Source organism: Pan troglodytes, chromosome 9 (genome assembly GCF_028858775.2).
Source record: "Pan troglodytes isolate AG18354 chromosome 9, NHGRI_mPanTro3-v2.0_pri, whole genome shotgun sequence".
NCBI classification, from domain to species: Eukaryota; Metazoa; Chordata; class Mammalia; order Primates; family Hominidae; genus Pan; species Pan troglodytes.
Window position 1 is genome coordinate 21,656,261 of NC_072407.2, and position 16,935 is coordinate 21,673,195.

Here is a 16,935-nt window from a genome sequence, read left to right on the forward strand (position 1 = left end):
CCTGGGATCCCTTCAGCTCTCAGACTCCCCCATGTCTCAGAGGAGACAGCTCAGATCTCCAGGGAAGATCTGCCTCTGCCATTCCCCTGCCTCCAGCCAGCTCAGATGAGTCCGTCCTATTTCCCCAGATGACCAGGCACAGACAGCCAGGCAAACAGAGCTTGTGCCCTTTTCAAGCCCATCTTGATCTGGCCCTTCCTCCTTATCATGAAGTTCTTCTAAATGGTGGACCCAAAGCCCTCATGCTGAGGCACCACCTATTGCCTGTTTTGCTTCAGTGCACACAGAGGAGGCTGGGGCTCAGCACTGCATGGCACCCTGCAGGCCTTGAAGGCTGCTGTCAGATTGGCCTTGGCTGTCTCTGGCCCTGGCTAGGCAGTTCAGGCTCTACTGTTCAGCCATTCTTGGCTCCTGGATCAAACAGCCCAGACTAAGGAGAGAAGAGAGCTTAGTTCTCAAAAGTGGACATCTGCCTGGACCATGGAGTTCTCGCTTCCTTGTCCTTCTCCCTTCACACCTCATGAGACAGGATAGCTCACCCTATCCCGTGGTCCCTTCATGTTGGTGCTGGTAGTCATCAGCTGAAAAGATGCAGATCTGACATTTGGGATCTGTCCTCTGACCTCTAACTTCTGACCTTCTCCAGGTTGATGTCACTTGGTTTTACTCAAACTGCCTGACAGACACATGTGGCTGCAGCCGGGGTGGTGACTGTGAGTGCTTCTGTGCCAGCGTCTCCGCTTATGCCCACCAGTGTTGCCAGCATGGGGTGGCTGTTGACTGGCGAACCCCCCGCCTCTGCCGTGAGTGTCCCAGACAATCACCTGAGGGGACAGAGTACAGTGTCACCTGTGGGCATGCCCTAGGGGTACTGGCAGTCTGTCTAGCATTTACTGAGTACTTAGAATGTACCAAGCACCAACTGCTTTGGGCGTGTTATTCATTGAATTCTTACAACTACCCTTTGAAACAGGGCTATATATTTCCTATTTTACAGTTGAAGAAACAGCCTAGAGAGAGAGATCAAGTAACATGCTCAAGGTTAGTGGAGGAGCCAGGGTTCATCCCTAGCGAGTCCAATGCGAACCCGAGCTCGTAGCCACTTTGTTAGAAGTCAGGAGCCTAGACCCAAAGCTACCACTCGCAAGCTATGTGACTTCAAACAACTCACCCAACCTCTCTGGGGCTCAATTTTCTTGTCTGAGAAACAGGAATAGACCTGCCCCCCAGGTTGACTCTGAGGACCAAACTGCGTGATGAATATAGAAGTCCTTTGTCAGCTGAGGTTTGCAGGTCCCATCAGAGGCAGCACAGATGATCAGTTTATTCAGAGTAATGGTGGTCTGCAGATGCTTTTCATTGCACACCCCTATCAAGTAAAATCATTTTGTGCACATACATATGCGTACATAGATATGCATCCATAGATATACTCTTCATGTAAAATATGTAAACAGATTTAAAAATTAATATTTAAAAGATGAAAGAAAATATAAAGAAGGCTAAATTCTTCATTGATTATTTTTTATTTATTCCCATGCACCAAAGGATTTTCCTCGTGCAAGCACCTCACCTTGGGGTGCGATGGCCATTACACAGCCTTGCGCTCTGGGGTCAGACTAACTGAGTTTGGCCCCAAGCTCCACTGAGTTGGCCTGGGACATATTCCTCACACTCTGAGTCTCTTCGTCTGTAATAGAAGGGTGAAGATAACTGCTTCTACCTTGTAGGGTGCTGTGAGGTTTAAACAAGGCATTGCATGTACAGCACTTGGCACAGTGCCCTGTGCTAATGTGGGGGTTGTTGTCATTTTTTCATGGACACCTGGTACTGACATGTCCAGAGCCCTGAGGCCTGCAGGCAAGATGCCAAAGGAAGAAGGTGGAGCAGAAGGACACTTGCTGAGGGTCCACTGTGTGCCAGGCCTTGTGCCTATGTGCATTACTTCATTTAATATGCAAGACTAGGGGGAGGTGATTGAGGTGCTTACCTGGGGTACAAAGTTTCAGGGGGCACCAAAAATGCAGTAATCAAGAGAAATAATGTTTCAATATAATATTTCTGTAAAATAAAAATTGCCGTAAAAATACTGTGATGAACAAACTATCAAAGGATCAATAGTATTAATGTTTCCTTTTGTCTCAGTCTCTACTCTGGCTCAGTGGGAGACTTAATGATCTTGTCTTTATTTTTAAATTGTAATATTTTATTTATCATGGATATTTTTGCATTAATTTTGATGTTTTAAAAATATTGCATTAAAATAGTATTTATCTTGATTACTGAGATTTTTGGTAGCCCCTTAAATTTCACATCCAAGATGAGCACTTTGCCTTACCCTGGTCCAGGCCCTGGCAGGTCTATGGGGCAGATGTACGTAGCGGTCCCACCTTAGAGGAGGGCACTGAATTTCACTGACGTTAAGTAACTTGGTCCAGTATGCACAGCCGATGAGTGAGGGAGGTGGGATTTGAACTCAGGTCTGACTCTAGAGAGATGGCTTTTTAATGACTCTTCTCGGCTACCACCCCTTGACTGGGTACACCCTGGAAACCAGAAACTTGGAGATTTTCTAATTTTCTGGTTCAGCCTTCTGAGTCTGCAGATGGAGGGAGAGGCAGGCACGTGCCCCTAGCCACATGGCGGGCCTGTCTCCTGACTCCTAGTGTTCTTTCTGGAGGGTGACCCCAGATGCATTGACCTTGTGGTCTGGGGTCTGCAGTGTGTCGGTGGCTCTCTTCAGACCATGCCTATGTGTGAAGCATGCTGCTCCTAAGCTTTACCCCAGGTCTATCCGCCTGGCTCCTCATGGCTTTGCTGCTGGCTTTAGGGGTCTCCTGCAAGGTCCCAGGCACACCTCAGTGGACTGAGAATCTGCAGCTGAGGGGCTAGGGGAACAGGGTGTGGTGCTGGGCATGACCACTAGAGGGCAAGCTGAGCTCACGCTTGCGGGAGCTTCTCACAGCTCGGCTGGTGGAAGCGCCTCTGCAGTGCAAGGAGCTTGAAGAAGCCGGGGATGCTGGGGGCTCCCGGTCCCCTTCCCACCGAAGGCTCTTGGAAGACCAGCCTCCATCTTGTGCTTGCATTCCTCTGGGGGCCTTCCGCAACATTTCTGATTAAAACTCCCACCCCTTGGTTCTAATCCTGCTCTTTAGCGCCACACAAAATACACCCGCTTCTTTTCAACATTCATTCGTTTGTTCATTTACTTGACACATCGCTGAGGTGCCTACTGTGTGCCAGTCTTTGAGCCTCGTGCTGTCGGCCCAGAGAGGAGCCATTCTATTTCCTCCACTTAAGACATCTGCATCCATGACCATTCCCAAATCTTGACATGTGGGAGGCAGGCCAGGCCCAGCACTTGGGGAAGAAGGGAGGCTGGGCTGCTGGGAGCCTTGGCTCTGTCTGTCTGTTCCAGGCTCTGGGCTGGCTCTCAGGAAGTTCCTGTTCTCTCTCTTTCAGCGTATGACTGTGACTTCTTTAACAAAGGTAAGCCCCTCCTCCCCACGCAGAGTCTCAGGGGCTCAGGCACTGCCAGCCCTGTCCTGACGCCACACAGCATCAGCCATCCCGAGGCGCTGCTGGCCCTGGAAGAGCCGTGACCCGGACTGGGAGGGCCCCCATCATGCAGAGAGAGAGCCCTGACAGTGAAGGGCCCAGGGGTGTCCTGCACCTCTATCCTCAGCAGTTCCTGCAGCCCCTGTCCGGGGCCCAGGCAGGCCAGCTCCCGGGGACTGTGCTCGGCAGGGCAGCCCCACCAGGAAGGAAAAACCCCATTCTCACTGATGCACCAGCTCCTCCGCCTTCATAATCTAGCTCATCAGGCCCACAGAACATCACCTTGGGTTCCCCGAAGATTAGCTTTTGGCAAAAGCAGACACAAACTGCCGTTTCTGACTATGGGTGGAACAAAACATGTGGCCTGCCACATTCATCTTCAAACTCAGCCAAGGCCTCAGGGTTCCGGGAGATGCTCTGGCATTTAGATTAACGAGGGTGAAAACACAGGTCATAACCAAAGACCCAGGGGAGGTTAATGTCCAGTTTAGAGCCAATTCATCAATTTAATCAGTGGGATTGGGTGGGTGGGGGTAGAGAAGGGCTGCCCAGGAGTAGTTTTTAGCACCGAACTTCATCCAGTTGGGCCAGGGTCAGACCTTGGCAGAGTGAGATGCTCATTTGGTCCTCAGTGCTGTTGGCCTTTGACTTCCAATCCCCGACCCTCCTCCAGGGACTGTGCTGCCAGGAGCAGGCCTATGTGGGCAGAGGCCCAGAGTTTTTGTCCTCAGTTGCCTGCATTATCAGATTTTGGCTTGACTGTGGTGGGTGAAGTGGGAGGGGGAGACTGGAGACAGGATACCCTCTGGGGGCCTGCGAGATGACGGGCGGACCAGGGTGTAGCATGAGCATCCGCAGGACTGCAGTTCTGCCAAAATGCTAGTCCCCGGGGGCTCTTGACAGCCCCAGACCTTCAACTGGTAAAGGAATGAGCCTGCAATGGGGGAACTGTGGTCCCTGGGACAGACAGGATCTGTCTGACATCAGGCAAGACATTTCAGCAAGATGGAGCTGTTTCGTTTTCTCTCTTCCATGGCATTTTGGGTGGCAGTAACTGGCAAAGGACAAGCTGTTTCTAGCATCTTCCACCTACCCACCCACCCACTCACCCATCCTTGCTCCGTTCTACTAGCATTTGCTCTGGTCCAGGCCCGCCAGGTGTTGGGAAGTCAGTGGTCCCTGAGTCCTGCCACAGCGGTGTGCGGAGCAGGCTCACGCCGCCTCTCTAGCACCTATTGTGTTTCTAACTCCACATTCGGTTGGTAGTTTCCAGTTGACCCCTGGTGGGAGTGTTTACGCCATGGAAATCCACAAGCCCTACAAACCACTTTTTTTTTTTTTGTTTGAGATCTCATTGTTAGCCATTTGCCAGCACAGCCAGCACTGCTTGTCTCCCATCTAGTGGGGGGTGACAGATGTGGGCCTCCCATCCAGATCCTCATCCGAAGAGCTGTAACTGGTGTGTGCCATGCTCCAAGAGCTGGTGGGGCACAGAGGAGGAGGGACAACATTTGCATGTGGCAGGAGAGGGTGCAGGGAGAGCTTCACAAGGAGGTGACATTTGAGCTGGGCCCCAGAGGTTGAGTAGGCGTTTGCCAGGCACAAAACGGGGAGGACTACTCTGAGTGGGTGGAACGGTGTGATGAGATGTGAGCTGGGAAATAACACCACTGCTCCTTCCAGGAAGAGCAAGAGAAGTTCAGCATGGCAGGAGCCAGGGCGTGGGGGGAGTAGGGGAGGTGGGCAGGGGCTGAGGGCTGAAGGGCTTCTGAATTCAAGCTGGGCTCTTTAGATTCTGTCCTGAGGGCCATGGGGAGCCACTGGTGCATCCCACCAGGGGGCGTGGCTGGGAGGGCAGCTCAGCAGCCGTGGGGAGGAGGCATTGGAGGGCAGGGGCACAGCAGAGGCAGGAAGATCCTTACAACGTGATTGTCCAGGAAGCCCATGCTCTGTGCCAACCTATACTGACAACCACAGGAATTCTAAAGACTCAACAGTGACATGTGTTTGAAATAATTAGATAAACACTAGCAGGTTTATCGTCTCTCAGGCCTGGAGTGGGCAGAAACCGGATCTGACGTCTTCTTCCAGAGGGGACCTTGAATAGAGCAGTGGCTGTAATGGTGAAGTTTCAGGCAGTGGGAAGGCTGTGGAGAGAAACTGGGGGGCCCAGGTGCTCCCTGTGGGTGGCCTTCTTCCTTGGCTCCCTGTGAAGTGACGCAGGCACTGTGCAGTGGGTCTGTTCCTTTCAGGGGCTGGCAGCCTGGGAATCCTGTCCCTTCCTTCTCGGGGTCATCAAGGTCCCTGAGATCTGGGATGAAGGACACCATCAAGAGTTCCTCCTTGGTAGCTTGCCCTCCCACCCCACTGCTGCCAAGGGGTGGGGCAGGAGGTATGGGAGGTGCGCAGGCCATGGGGCCAGGTTGCTGATGGGGCCTCTTCTCTCCAGTGCTAGGTAAGGGCCCCTATCAGCTATCCAGCTTGGCAGCTGGTGGTGCTCTGGTGGGCATGAAGGCGGTGGGCGATGACATAGTCCTAGTGAGGACAGAGGATGTGGCGCCAGCAGACATTGTGAGCTTCCTGCTGACAGCTGCTCTGTACAAGGCCAAGGCCCATGGTAAGGCCCATCCCAGTCCCACTCCAGCTCTTCTGGGAGGCAGGAGGGTGCTGGAGGAGGGGAGGGTGCTGAGGCCCTAAGAATCTGTAGTGGCCGGAGAAATGGGGGCTCCGACAAGTGCCCCTCTCCCAGTTGAGATGGTGCTTCTGGGTCAGCTTCTTCTCCTCTGCAGAGATGCTCTCCATCTGCTCCCCTAACCGCCAGGGCAGCCAAGGCCCAGGTGTGCCTCTGTACCTTGCTGTATGCAATAGCTGTGTTCCAGAAAAGCCAAGTGGCAGCTCTCCCTCCTCATGCTCCTCCTCCTCCTTCCTCTCTTCCTATCTCACCCTCCCTCCCTCTCTCCCTTCTTCCCTCCTCTCTTCCCTTTCTCCCTCTACCTCTCTTCTTGCCTCCCACCCTTTCACTGAGCCCTAATCCCATGCCAAGCACAGAGCCAGGTACTGGGAAATCAGGGATACAAGAGACAAGGTCCCTGCCCATCAGAAGCCCACAGTCCCATCGAGGAGACAGACGTGCCCAAAGGCAGAACACTGGGGAGGGGGCCCCCAACTCAGTCTTAGAGTCAGGAGAGGCTTGTTAAAATAGAGGATGTTCCCATGAGAGTAAGAAGGAGTCAGGAAGGGAAACTTCTTTCTTACTTAGTAAGCTAAGCTCAGGATTTGGGACTTTATCCTGAGGGCAATGGGGAGCCATGGAAGGGCTTTGTGGAGGGGAAGGGACGTCCTGGCTCCTGCCCAGCCCCAGGCACGGCCAACATCCCTAGCTATAGGTGATGTTCACGGTGGTGTGAGCCTGGGTGAGGTAGGTGGTACCTGGCAGAATCACGTAGTTGCACAAGGAGGCCTGGGAGTGAGGAGTCAGGCACTGGGCCGCAGGACAGCTAGAAGCACCACCCCCAAAGATAGCACTTCCTCCCTAAACATTTCTGATCTCCAGATCTGTGCATTCCTGCCTGACGAAGGGTATCTCACCACCTTCCAGATGTGGCAGGCCATCTGCTTAGTGAGGCTTTTCTGTTCTCCATCCAGTATTTTAATCTAGTAGGTAATGTGTAGTCCAGAGGGGGTGTTGCCTTTCCACTAGGTTTATGGGCATGCTAAGCAGAACCCCGGAGTCACCTGGCCTTAGAGAACGTCACTGGGGGCAGGATCCCAGAGGGGCTCCAGTCCAGGCTCCGTCTCAGAGTCAGGCCTGGGTCTCATGGGCCCAGTGGGGACCCAAGCTCCTCCCTCTCCCTTCCCATACTGCTTCTCCTGGGCTGTGCCCAGGGTCCTGGGCAGCCAAGGAAAGGTGCCTTCCAGGTGGGACCTAGGGTGGCTGCATGGAGGAGGTGTCCCTCGAGTTGGGCCTTAAAGGATGGGAAAGATGGTTATGCGAAGAAGTGGAGAGCAGGAAACATCACAGAGGGGAGGACTCAGCAGTTACTGAGGCCCAGGCTTCCCGCTCTGGGGAGTCACCACCACAGCCTGACACAGGTCACCGGGGTGCTAGTGTTACCTGAAGATTTTTGTGGTGGGGAGGTTACTTATTTATTAATAATCATAGGTTGCCCTTCTGTAGGACTTCTCATGTGCCGGCACTGTTCTAAGCGCTTCATGTATAGCAACTCATTTAATCCTCATGACAATCTTAGGAGGTAGGGACTATTATTTTCCCAATCTACAGATGAGGGAACTGAGGCCCAGAGAGATTAGGTGATTTACCCAAGGTTGCAGTGCTTGTTAGTGACAGGCGCCAGCCGTTTGGCTCCAGAGTCTTTCATTCAAACTCCTCTGCCATGCTGCCTTCCAAACCGAGGCATTAAACAAGAAATACAGAGGATGGCAGGCGAAGTCACTCGAATATTTACAGTACAGCCCCGGACTCTGCATCTCAAGGTCTCTGCCCTGTTAGGAGGACTGCAGGGAAAACAGTGGAGAAGCCTTGATCCGGGCCAACCCCGCCTTCTTGAAGGAGGAAGCCAAGGCCCAGGGAGGAGAAGTGACTTGCCTGAGGTCACGCATCCGGTGGAGCGGGCTGGGGCTGGGACTCAGTGCCCTACCATGCTGGGCTGCCCATGCCCACGCCTGCATCCCATGGGTGGAGCTAGCCATGTGGTGATGAAGATAGCTGGGCTCTGGTCTCAGCCTGCCTGCATCCAGCCCTGCCTCCCTCATCTGCCGTCAGTTTGACCCTGGGCCTCTCTTCCCTCCTCTGTAAAATGGGAATTGTAATATCACCACCTTTTAACCTCTCATAGAAATTTATTCTCTCTCCACCCCACAGCCCCCAGGATGGTGAGCTCCATGAGGGCAAGAATTTTCATCATTTTGCTCCCTATTTTGGCCTCAGTGCCTAGAACAGGGCCTGGCCCACAGCAGGCACTCAGTAAATATTTGCTGCTGAATGAAGATATTTTTCACTTCACAGGGTTCTCGTAGGAATTTCAAAACCTGCAGGTAACCAGCTTGCTTAGCACAGTGCCTGGCACGTAGTGAGTCATGTGTAAACAGCAGCTGTGATTATTAACATGAATAATGAAGCCAGTCTCCGTTACCTGCCATATTCTCGCAGCTTCCCAGGGAGGTGTGACAGTGACACTATCGTCCCTCCTGGGGACACAGGGGACACATGGAAGGGGCTGAAGATGCACCCACCCAGCACCAGGCTGTGCCAGGCGCTTCACACACACCTCGTTGATGATCCCTCCAACAGCCCAGGCATGAATGTGCTTGCCCACATCACAGCCAGGGTGGTGAGCTGGGATTCCCGCCCCTGCTCACTCCCTGTGCCTGCTTGTGGATTTGGGACTTGAGGAGACCCATAAGGCCCTGGGCAGGGGAAACTGCCCACTAGGCATACAGCTCCCATGCCCTAGAACTGGGCAGTTATGGAGACCAGAATGAGAGGACAGAGACAAGCTTTGGGTCTCTGGGCAAGCTCCTTTCTCTCTCTCTCTGGGACCCTCTCCCTATCTATGAGTTGGATGAAGGGCTGCCAATGCTGGCCCTGTGGGATTCTGTGAGGAGCAGGACCAAGCTGGGGACCCTATAGCCTGGCAAATCACCAACCTTCAGCATGCCCCACATGTCTAATGCAATGCAACCCTATCAGGGCAGTTGCCTCTATTGTATTCACTGATGGATCCTGGGTATCTAGAATAGTGCCTGGTACATTGAGGGCACTCAAACATGTTTGCAGAAGGAGGGAAGAATGGAAAGAGGGGTGCAAAGGGGAGGGAAGGAGATAGTTCAGTTACCTTCCCGAGGCTCAGCAGCTGGGGGGTCTCTAAGCCTCCGCTCGCCCTCAGGCAGAGATGGTGTGAGGGGCAGCTGGCAGGCAGAGTAGGTGGTCTGGGGGCTGGTGTAGGGGGCAGGGCCTGCTGGTCTGCAGGCGTGCTGCCATCCAGAGTCGCTGAGAGAGCAGATGTGTGCCAGGATGCTGTTCCCGCAGCCCACCAGTCTGGACCTCTGCCTGTACTGACCCTCCCCATGTGGTTCTCTGCAGACCCAGATGTGGTGTCCCTGGAGGCAGCAGACAGACCCAACTTCTTCCTTCACGTCACAGCCAACGGGTCTCTGGAGCTGGCTAAGTGGCAGGGCCATGACACCTTCCAACAGCATGCCTCCTTCTTGCTGCACCGGGACACACGGCAGGCAGGCCTGGTGGCCCTGGAGTCCCTGGCCAAGCCCAGCTCCTTCCTCTATGCGTTGGGCCCGGTGCTGGCCCTGCGGCTGTACGAACACACAGAGGTGTTCCGCCGGGGCACACTCTTCCGTCTTCTGGGTAGGCGACCCCCTGCCATTGCCCTCGGCCCTTTGGCCCTCTCAGTCCACTGCTCTTCCCACCCTGTCCCCACTTCACCCTTCCAATTACCCCTAAGAGGCAGAATCCTCCTTCTCCTGGCACAGGGGGCCACATGGGTGCCACCCTGAGATGAGAGGTGGCCCAACCTCCATGTTGACAGCTTAGGGAGCCACGGACAGTGTGCTTGGGGTCCAGCCAATTTCCTGGGTCCTGCCTTCTGCCACAGGCCAATTACACTGTCTAAAAATATAGCAGCCTTTGTGGAAGTGAGGGGAGGTGTGATCCTGGCTGCAGCATGCGTAGCCGCTGGCTCAGTTTTCTTGCTGATGAGGTCACATGTCTGCCCCATGAGTTCAAGGACTGCACAAGGGGGATAGGTCTGGGGGCCAGCAATCTCGTCTCTCAATGGAAGGCCCAAGCACCTGGACAGGGATGGGGCAACTCCCCGACCTTCCACCAACGCCAAGGGGGTCCAGGGTCTGCCCTGCCAGGTGTGTCTGTCCCCAAAATATTGTTCTCTGCCTAAACCCTGGAGAAGGCGATCATAATTCCTTCACTGTTTTCTCTGTGTTGCTTGGGGCTTGGGGGTACCTGTGTCTGTGGGTGGATCCATTTGCATGTACACATAAGTAAATGTGTCTTCAGCCAGCCTCCTTATTTCATCACCCACCCCACCCAAGCCAGGGCTGGGTGAGCTCATTCTTCCCTTCAGCGGTCAGTTATCGAGTCTGCCCTTAAACTTGACATGGGACAGATTTATCACTGGCCATGATGACAAGACTTGTTCATGATGGGAGTATTTGGGTCCCTCTCCGGAAGACACTGGGGCAGAGTGGCATGAGCCCAGGCTTTGAAGCTGGACAGCCTTGAGTTCAAATCCTGACCCTGGTCCTAGACCCTTGGAGGACAACCCTCATCTCCTTGACTTGGTTTCTTCACCTGTGGAATGGGGATATTTGTCTCGGAAGTGGGCTGTGAGGACTGGCTGTGTCTCGCGGGCTTTGCCCTGTGCTGGCACATAGTAGGTGCTCCCTAAATGTAAGTTAGACTTTTGGAAAAGCAGGTTTCTTTACAGCTGGCAGCAGTGTTCAGGTTAGGGCGTCTGGAGGAGCTGCCGGTGGGGGCTGCTCCCTGGAGCCTGCTTCGGAGCCTACCCACTCCTCCCTGTTCAGGCTGTGTGTTCAGAAACTGGTCACTTGTGCCGAGGTAGCCTGGGGTCTACTTGTCTGCCTCCAAGCCCCCCATAGGCTGCAGACTTTTCCCTCATTTGTCAAGGTGCTAGCCAAAGGGCCTCTTTTGAGAACATCTCCTCTGAAAACCTTTCACTTTCTCAGCATCATCTGTGCCTGGGTTTCCTCTTCTCTAAAGTGGGGGCAATAATAGCGCCTACTTCCTAGGACGATGATGAGGTTGAATGAGTAAATCCGTGTGAGATATTTTGGGTAGCGCCCAGTGCTGTTTAAGAGTTAGCCCAGCCGCCAGGGCAGTGAGGGTGGTGCTCACACGACCTGCACTCTCAGGCCCTTCAGGGGCCCTCTGGGAACAGAGAGGGCTGAGTCTGGGGAATAACACCTCCCTTGCAAGCTCTCTGGGGCTAGGTGCCCAGGAACGCTTTGGGCTAGAGGGGAAGGGATCCCCCAGTGCCTCCCCTCACCCCGCAAAGGAGAGCCTCTCGCCTCCATGGAGTTCTGCAATAGCCCTGCTAGAGACAAGGCAAGGAGGAGGTTACTGTGTCCTGGGATGCAGGGCAAGCCTGAGCACCAGGGTCCCAGACGGGCAGGGTGGGTGGCAGGGCATCCCAAGGGAGAGATCAGGGGTCCAGGCCTCTTCTTCGGTCACCCTTCGAAGCCTCACTCCAACTGCCGGGGCCAGAGCTTCCCTGTCCTCAGTCCTTCCCTGTCCTCAGTCCTGCATTCAGCTCCCAGAGCCCCGTCCCCAGGATCCCCCAGGCACTCACCCCAACCACCATGAACGCAGTTTCTCCTTAGCGTGGTTTTTTCCCCATTTGCTTTCCCTGCATGGGTCCATTTGTCCCCTCCACAGGATGGGGGGCAGGGCTGAGCTCTGGGACTCCCTCTGTGTCTTCACCTGACCCACAGTTGCTGCCCCATCTCACTTTCTAGATGCCAAGCCCTCGGGGGCTGCCTACCCCATCTGCGAGTGGCGCTACGATGCCTGTGCCAGCCCCTGCTTCCAAACCTGCCGGGACCCACAGGCAGCCAGCTGCCGGGACGTACCCAGGTGAGATGCCAGGGGCTGTGGGCATGGAGCCAAAGTGTGTGCACTAGTGTGTGTGTGCACTCACATGCACTTGTGTATGAGTGTTTCATATGTTGAGTGTATGGGGATGTGTGTACCACGGTAACTGTGTCTTTCCGTATATGCACATATGTCAGCATATGTGAGTATCTATTTGTGCATGAAGTGCATGCAGCAGAGCCTTGCGTGTGTTTGTGTGTGTACTACTACAACTGTGCATTCGTTGTACACAGCTGCATGTATGCAGGTGTTGTGTGCAGCTGTGTGCATGTGTGAGGGTGTATTCACTGATGTTTGTGGGAGTCTCTGTGGATGTGTTTGCATGTATATGTAAAAATTTTGGAGTCCTGCAGGGTTGGAGGGGGTACGTGAGGCCATGTGAGAATGTGCCCAGGCAGAGACACAGGTGAACATGTACATGAGTGTGTGCAGAAGTGTACCTTGCTTGTGTGTGTGTTTCCCTCTCGGTCTGAGGGGTAGAAGTGTGCAGGAGTGTGCCACATACACATTGGGTGTGTGTGCTCCTGTACATATGTGACAGCATCTCTATGGAGGGTCATGTGTGTGTACACGTAATAAGCACATGTGTGCACGCACATGTGTCATAAGAAAGGATAAGGCCTGTGCTCAATCGAGAGAAAAAGAGATGGCCCTGCCTGTATTTCAGGCCTTTAAACTGCTCCCTGCTCTGTCCTCAGGGTAGAAGGCTGTGTCCCTGTGTGCCCCACCCCCCAGGTCCTGGATGAAGTCACACAGAGATGTGTCTACTTGGAGGACTGTAAGTGGCCCAGACTTCTCATCCTTCCCTCAGATTTCCTCTAAGTCCCTAGGGTCTCACTGAGCAGTCATGCCTCAAAGCTCCCAGGTCCCAGAGAAGCAAGATCAGCACAGGGACCTTTGGAAAGAGGCACAGGCACAGGGGACGCAGAGGCCTCATCCGGTCTATTCGCCCCATTTCACAGAGAGGAGATATGAGGCCCAGAGTGGGGTCACATGGTGAGAAGGTGGTGCAGCCAGACTTAGACCTGAGGTCTCTTGGTTCTGGGGTCAGGGTCTGACGTCTGGGGCAGAGTCCAGACCTGCTGACTTCTTCTGGCCATCAGAAGCTGCCCTCACCCCATCACCGAGAGTGCCAGTCCTCAAGCCTCACACCACAGCCCTGCCCAGCAATGACCCCCAGGGGCAGCAGTCACCCCGCCTTCTGAACCTCTTCTCTTGTCTCCGCAGGTGTGGAGCCAGCAGTTTGGGTTCCCACAGAGGCCCTTGGCAATGAGACCCTCCCTCCCAGTCAAGGGTTGCCCACTCCCAGTGATGAGGAGCCACAGCTGTCACAGGAAAGCCCCAGGATCCCCACCCACAGGCCAGCCCTCACCCCAGCTGCCCCACTCACCACAGCCCTGAACCCACCAATGACAGCCACTGAGGAGCCAGTGGTGTCTCCAGGCCCCACCCAGACCACCCTGCAGCAGCCACTGGAGCTCACTGCATCTCAACTCCCCGCTGGCCCCACAGAGGCCCCAGCCAGCAAGGGAGTGACTGCCAGTCTCCTGGCCATCCCCCATACACCAGAGTCCTCATCCCTCCCTGTTGCACTGCAGACACCCACACCTGGCATGGTGTCAGGTGCCATGGAGACAACAAGGGTGACTGTGATCTTTGCAGGAAGCCCCAACATCACAGTCTCCTCCCGGTCACCCCCTGCCCCTCGCTTCCCGCTCATGACCAAGGCTGTGACAGTCCGAGGCCATGGCTCCTTGCCTGTTAGGACGACACCCCTACAGCCCTCCTTGACAGCAAGTCCCTCCTCCAGACCTGTGGCTTCCCCTGGAGCCATCTCCAGGTCCCCCACCTCCTTGGGATCCCACAAGGCTGTGCTGACACCTGCAGTAACTAAGGTCATAAGCAGGACAGGGGTCCCCCAGCCCACCCAGGCCCAGAGTGCTTCAAGTCCCAGCACCCCTCTAACTGTGGCTAGAACAGCAGCAGAACAGGTTCCTGTCAGTCCCCTTGCAACCAGGAGCTTGGAGATAGTGCTATCCACAGAGAAGGGCGAAGCCGGGCACAGCCAGCCCATGGGCTCGCCTGCCTCCCCACAGCCACACCCACTCCCCACTGCACCACCCCGCCCAGCCCAGCATACCACCATGGCCACCAGGTCTCCAGCTCTGCCCCCAGAGACCCCAGCTGCCGCCAGCCTGTCGACAGCCACTCACGGGCTGGCAGCCACACCCTTCATGTCCCTTGAGTCAACTCGTCCCTCCCAGCTCCTCTCTGGCCTGCCTCCCGACACCAGCCTGCCCCTGGCCAAGGTGGGCACATCTGCCCCAGTGGCCACACCCGGCCCCAAAGCCTCTGTCATCACCACTCCACTCCAGCCACAGGCCACGACTCTGCCTGCTCAGACACTTAGCCCAGTACTGCCTTTCACTCCAGCAGCAATGACCCAGGCTCACCCACCCGCTCACATAGCACCCCCAGCAGCAGGCACAGCTCCAGGCCTGCTGCTGGGAGCCACATTGCCAACCTCTGGAGTCCTGCCTGTGGCTGAGGGCACAGCCTCCATGGTATCTGTTGTCCCACGAAAGAGCACCACAGGGAAGGTGGCCATCCTACCCAAGCAAGTGTCTCTGCCCACTTCCATGTATGGTTCTGCAGAGGGTGGGCCCACAGAGCTCATGCCTGCTACGAGCCACCCTCTCACGCCCTTGGTGGCTGAGCCCGAGGGAGCCCAGGCAGGCACAGCTCTGCCAGTGCCCACATCCTATCCCCTGAGCCGTGTCTCAGCCAGGACGGCCCCCCAAGACAGCATGCTGGTTCTGTTGCCTCAGCTGGCTGAGGCCCATGGAACCTCGGCAGGGCCTCACCTGGCAGCAGAGCCGGTGGACGAGGCCACCACAGAACCATCTGGGCACTCAGCCCCAGCCCTGAGCATCGTAGAGGGTTTGGCGGAGGCTTTGGCAACTACCACTGAGGCCAATACATCCACCACCTGTGTTGTGAGTGATTTGCCAGGGTTCTGGCCACCTGTATGTGACCCCTCCCTTCATCCCTTCCTCTTCCCTGCTAGATGGAGTTTTAGTCGCTATCCTCATACCTGCCCCATGCTCCTGGTCCCTGAAAAATTCTCCAGTCTCCTATTGGCCCCTGATGCCATAGCAGGGTTCCGCCTGGCCCATCTAGGCCCTGGGGGGCTGATTGGATGGCCTAGTGTGATGCCCAGGTGACAATGTGTGTGTGCTGGTGTGTGCCTTTGTGAGTGTGTGCCTGTGTGAGACTGCTGTGTGTGTTTGTGTTCACATGTGTGAGACAATATGAGCGCTCCTGTATCTGCATGTGCTCTTGTGTGTGTGAGGAATGGTGTTTGAGACATCCTCATGTGCATCTTTGTGCCTTTGTGAGAAACTGTGTGTGTGTGTGTGTTTGTGAGTATAGGCTTGTGCAAGTATGCTAGGGTTTCTGTGAGTGTGAGCTAGTGTGTATACATGCCTGTGTACCCAGACCTCTCAGCGCAGGCCAGGCAGATCTGCAGAGGTCTCAGGGAATCGGTCCCTGACCCCCGAGCTCACACTAAGTGCAGCGCCAGGCCCCAGATGGCTTGTGGAGAGTGGGGGGTGAGGGCCTCTTTCCCTAGAAGGTCCCCTGCCCCGCTAGGACCTACATGTGGGAAGGATCTGGTGCCATCACAGCTTGCAGGGTGGGCTGTAGCTCCTTGATAGGCACTCACACTTCCTCCACTCTGTACCCAGCCAATCGCCGAGCAGGACTGCGTCCGCCACATCTGCCTGGAGGGCCAGCTGATTCGCGTGAATCAGTCCCAGCACTGTCCCCAGGGTGCTGCTCCCCCTCGCTGTGGGATCCTGGGCCTCGCCGTGCGGGTGGGTGGGGACCGCTGCTGCCCACTCTGGGAGTGTGCCTGTGAGTCATGGGATCAGCGGAGCCTCCTGCATCCTCCCTGTATCCTTACCCCAGCATGACCGCCATCCCTGATCTGTGTGTCCCAGACTCCCCTCCTGTGGGACCCCGACCTGGCAGATTTCCTACGCTTGTGACCTCTGATCTGTGTGATGCCTGGTCTGAGCCACCCTCCAGACCCCAGGCCTCTGCATCCATCCAGGAAGAGGGCCAGGAACCTGCCCCATCTTCCTAGGCGGCCTTGGTCTTGGAGGCATCCACCTATTCTTCTTGTGCCCTGCCCCTCCCCCAGGCCGGTGCTCAATCTTCCCTGACTTGAGCTTCGTGACCTTCGATGGGAGCCACGTAGCTCTGTTCAAGGAGGCCATCTACATCCTCAGCCAGAGCCCAGATGAAATGGTCACCGTCCATGTACTGGACTGCAAAAGTGCCAACCTGGTGCCTGCCCCATACCTCCCTCCCTGCTGGGGACTAGGAACGGGACTAGGATAAAAGGGGAGACAGAGCAGTGAGCCAGGGTACCAGAGGCAAAGACAGATGTGGAAGCCCCCCTGAGCTCCCTCTGTCTCCAGGAATGGGCAGGGCCTCCCAGGTGACGGCTCCCTGGGAGGCTGGGGAAAGAATTGAGTGGAGTGTGCCACCTCCTGGCCCCAGCCTGTCCCATTCCCAGCTTGTGCCAGCTTCCTGCCATGTAGGAGGGATGGCACAGAAGTGCAGAGGAGCTGGGATGTCACTGCAATGGTGTGGCCCGAGGTCATGGGTGCTGGCTGCAGGGAATCTCCTACTAGGATGTCCCCATAAGT

At 55.5% G+C, this 16,935-nt stretch overlaps 1 protein-coding gene across 1 annotated transcript in view; it reads left to right on the top strand.

Annotated features, from left to right (window-relative positions):
• OTOG (otogelin) overlaps positions 1-16,935 on the top strand; it is a 101,188-nt gene that overhangs the window by 49,468 nt on the left and 34,785 nt on the right. Inside the window, exons 29-37 of the mRNA XM_016920523.4 lie at positions 647-803; positions 3,463-3,489; positions 6,008-6,175; positions 9,662-9,940; positions 12,085-12,202; positions 12,919-12,998; positions 13,448-15,216; positions 15,967-16,135; positions 16,425-16,570. Coding sequence (XP_016776012.4) covers positions 647-803; positions 3,463-3,489; positions 6,008-6,175; positions 9,662-9,940; positions 12,085-12,202; positions 12,919-12,998; positions 13,448-15,216; positions 15,967-16,135; positions 16,425-16,570 — 2,913 coding nt within the window. The remainder of the gene's footprint in view (positions 1-646; positions 804-3,462; positions 3,490-6,007; positions 6,176-9,661; positions 9,941-12,084; positions 12,203-12,918; positions 12,999-13,447; positions 15,217-15,966; positions 16,136-16,424; positions 16,571-16,935) is intronic.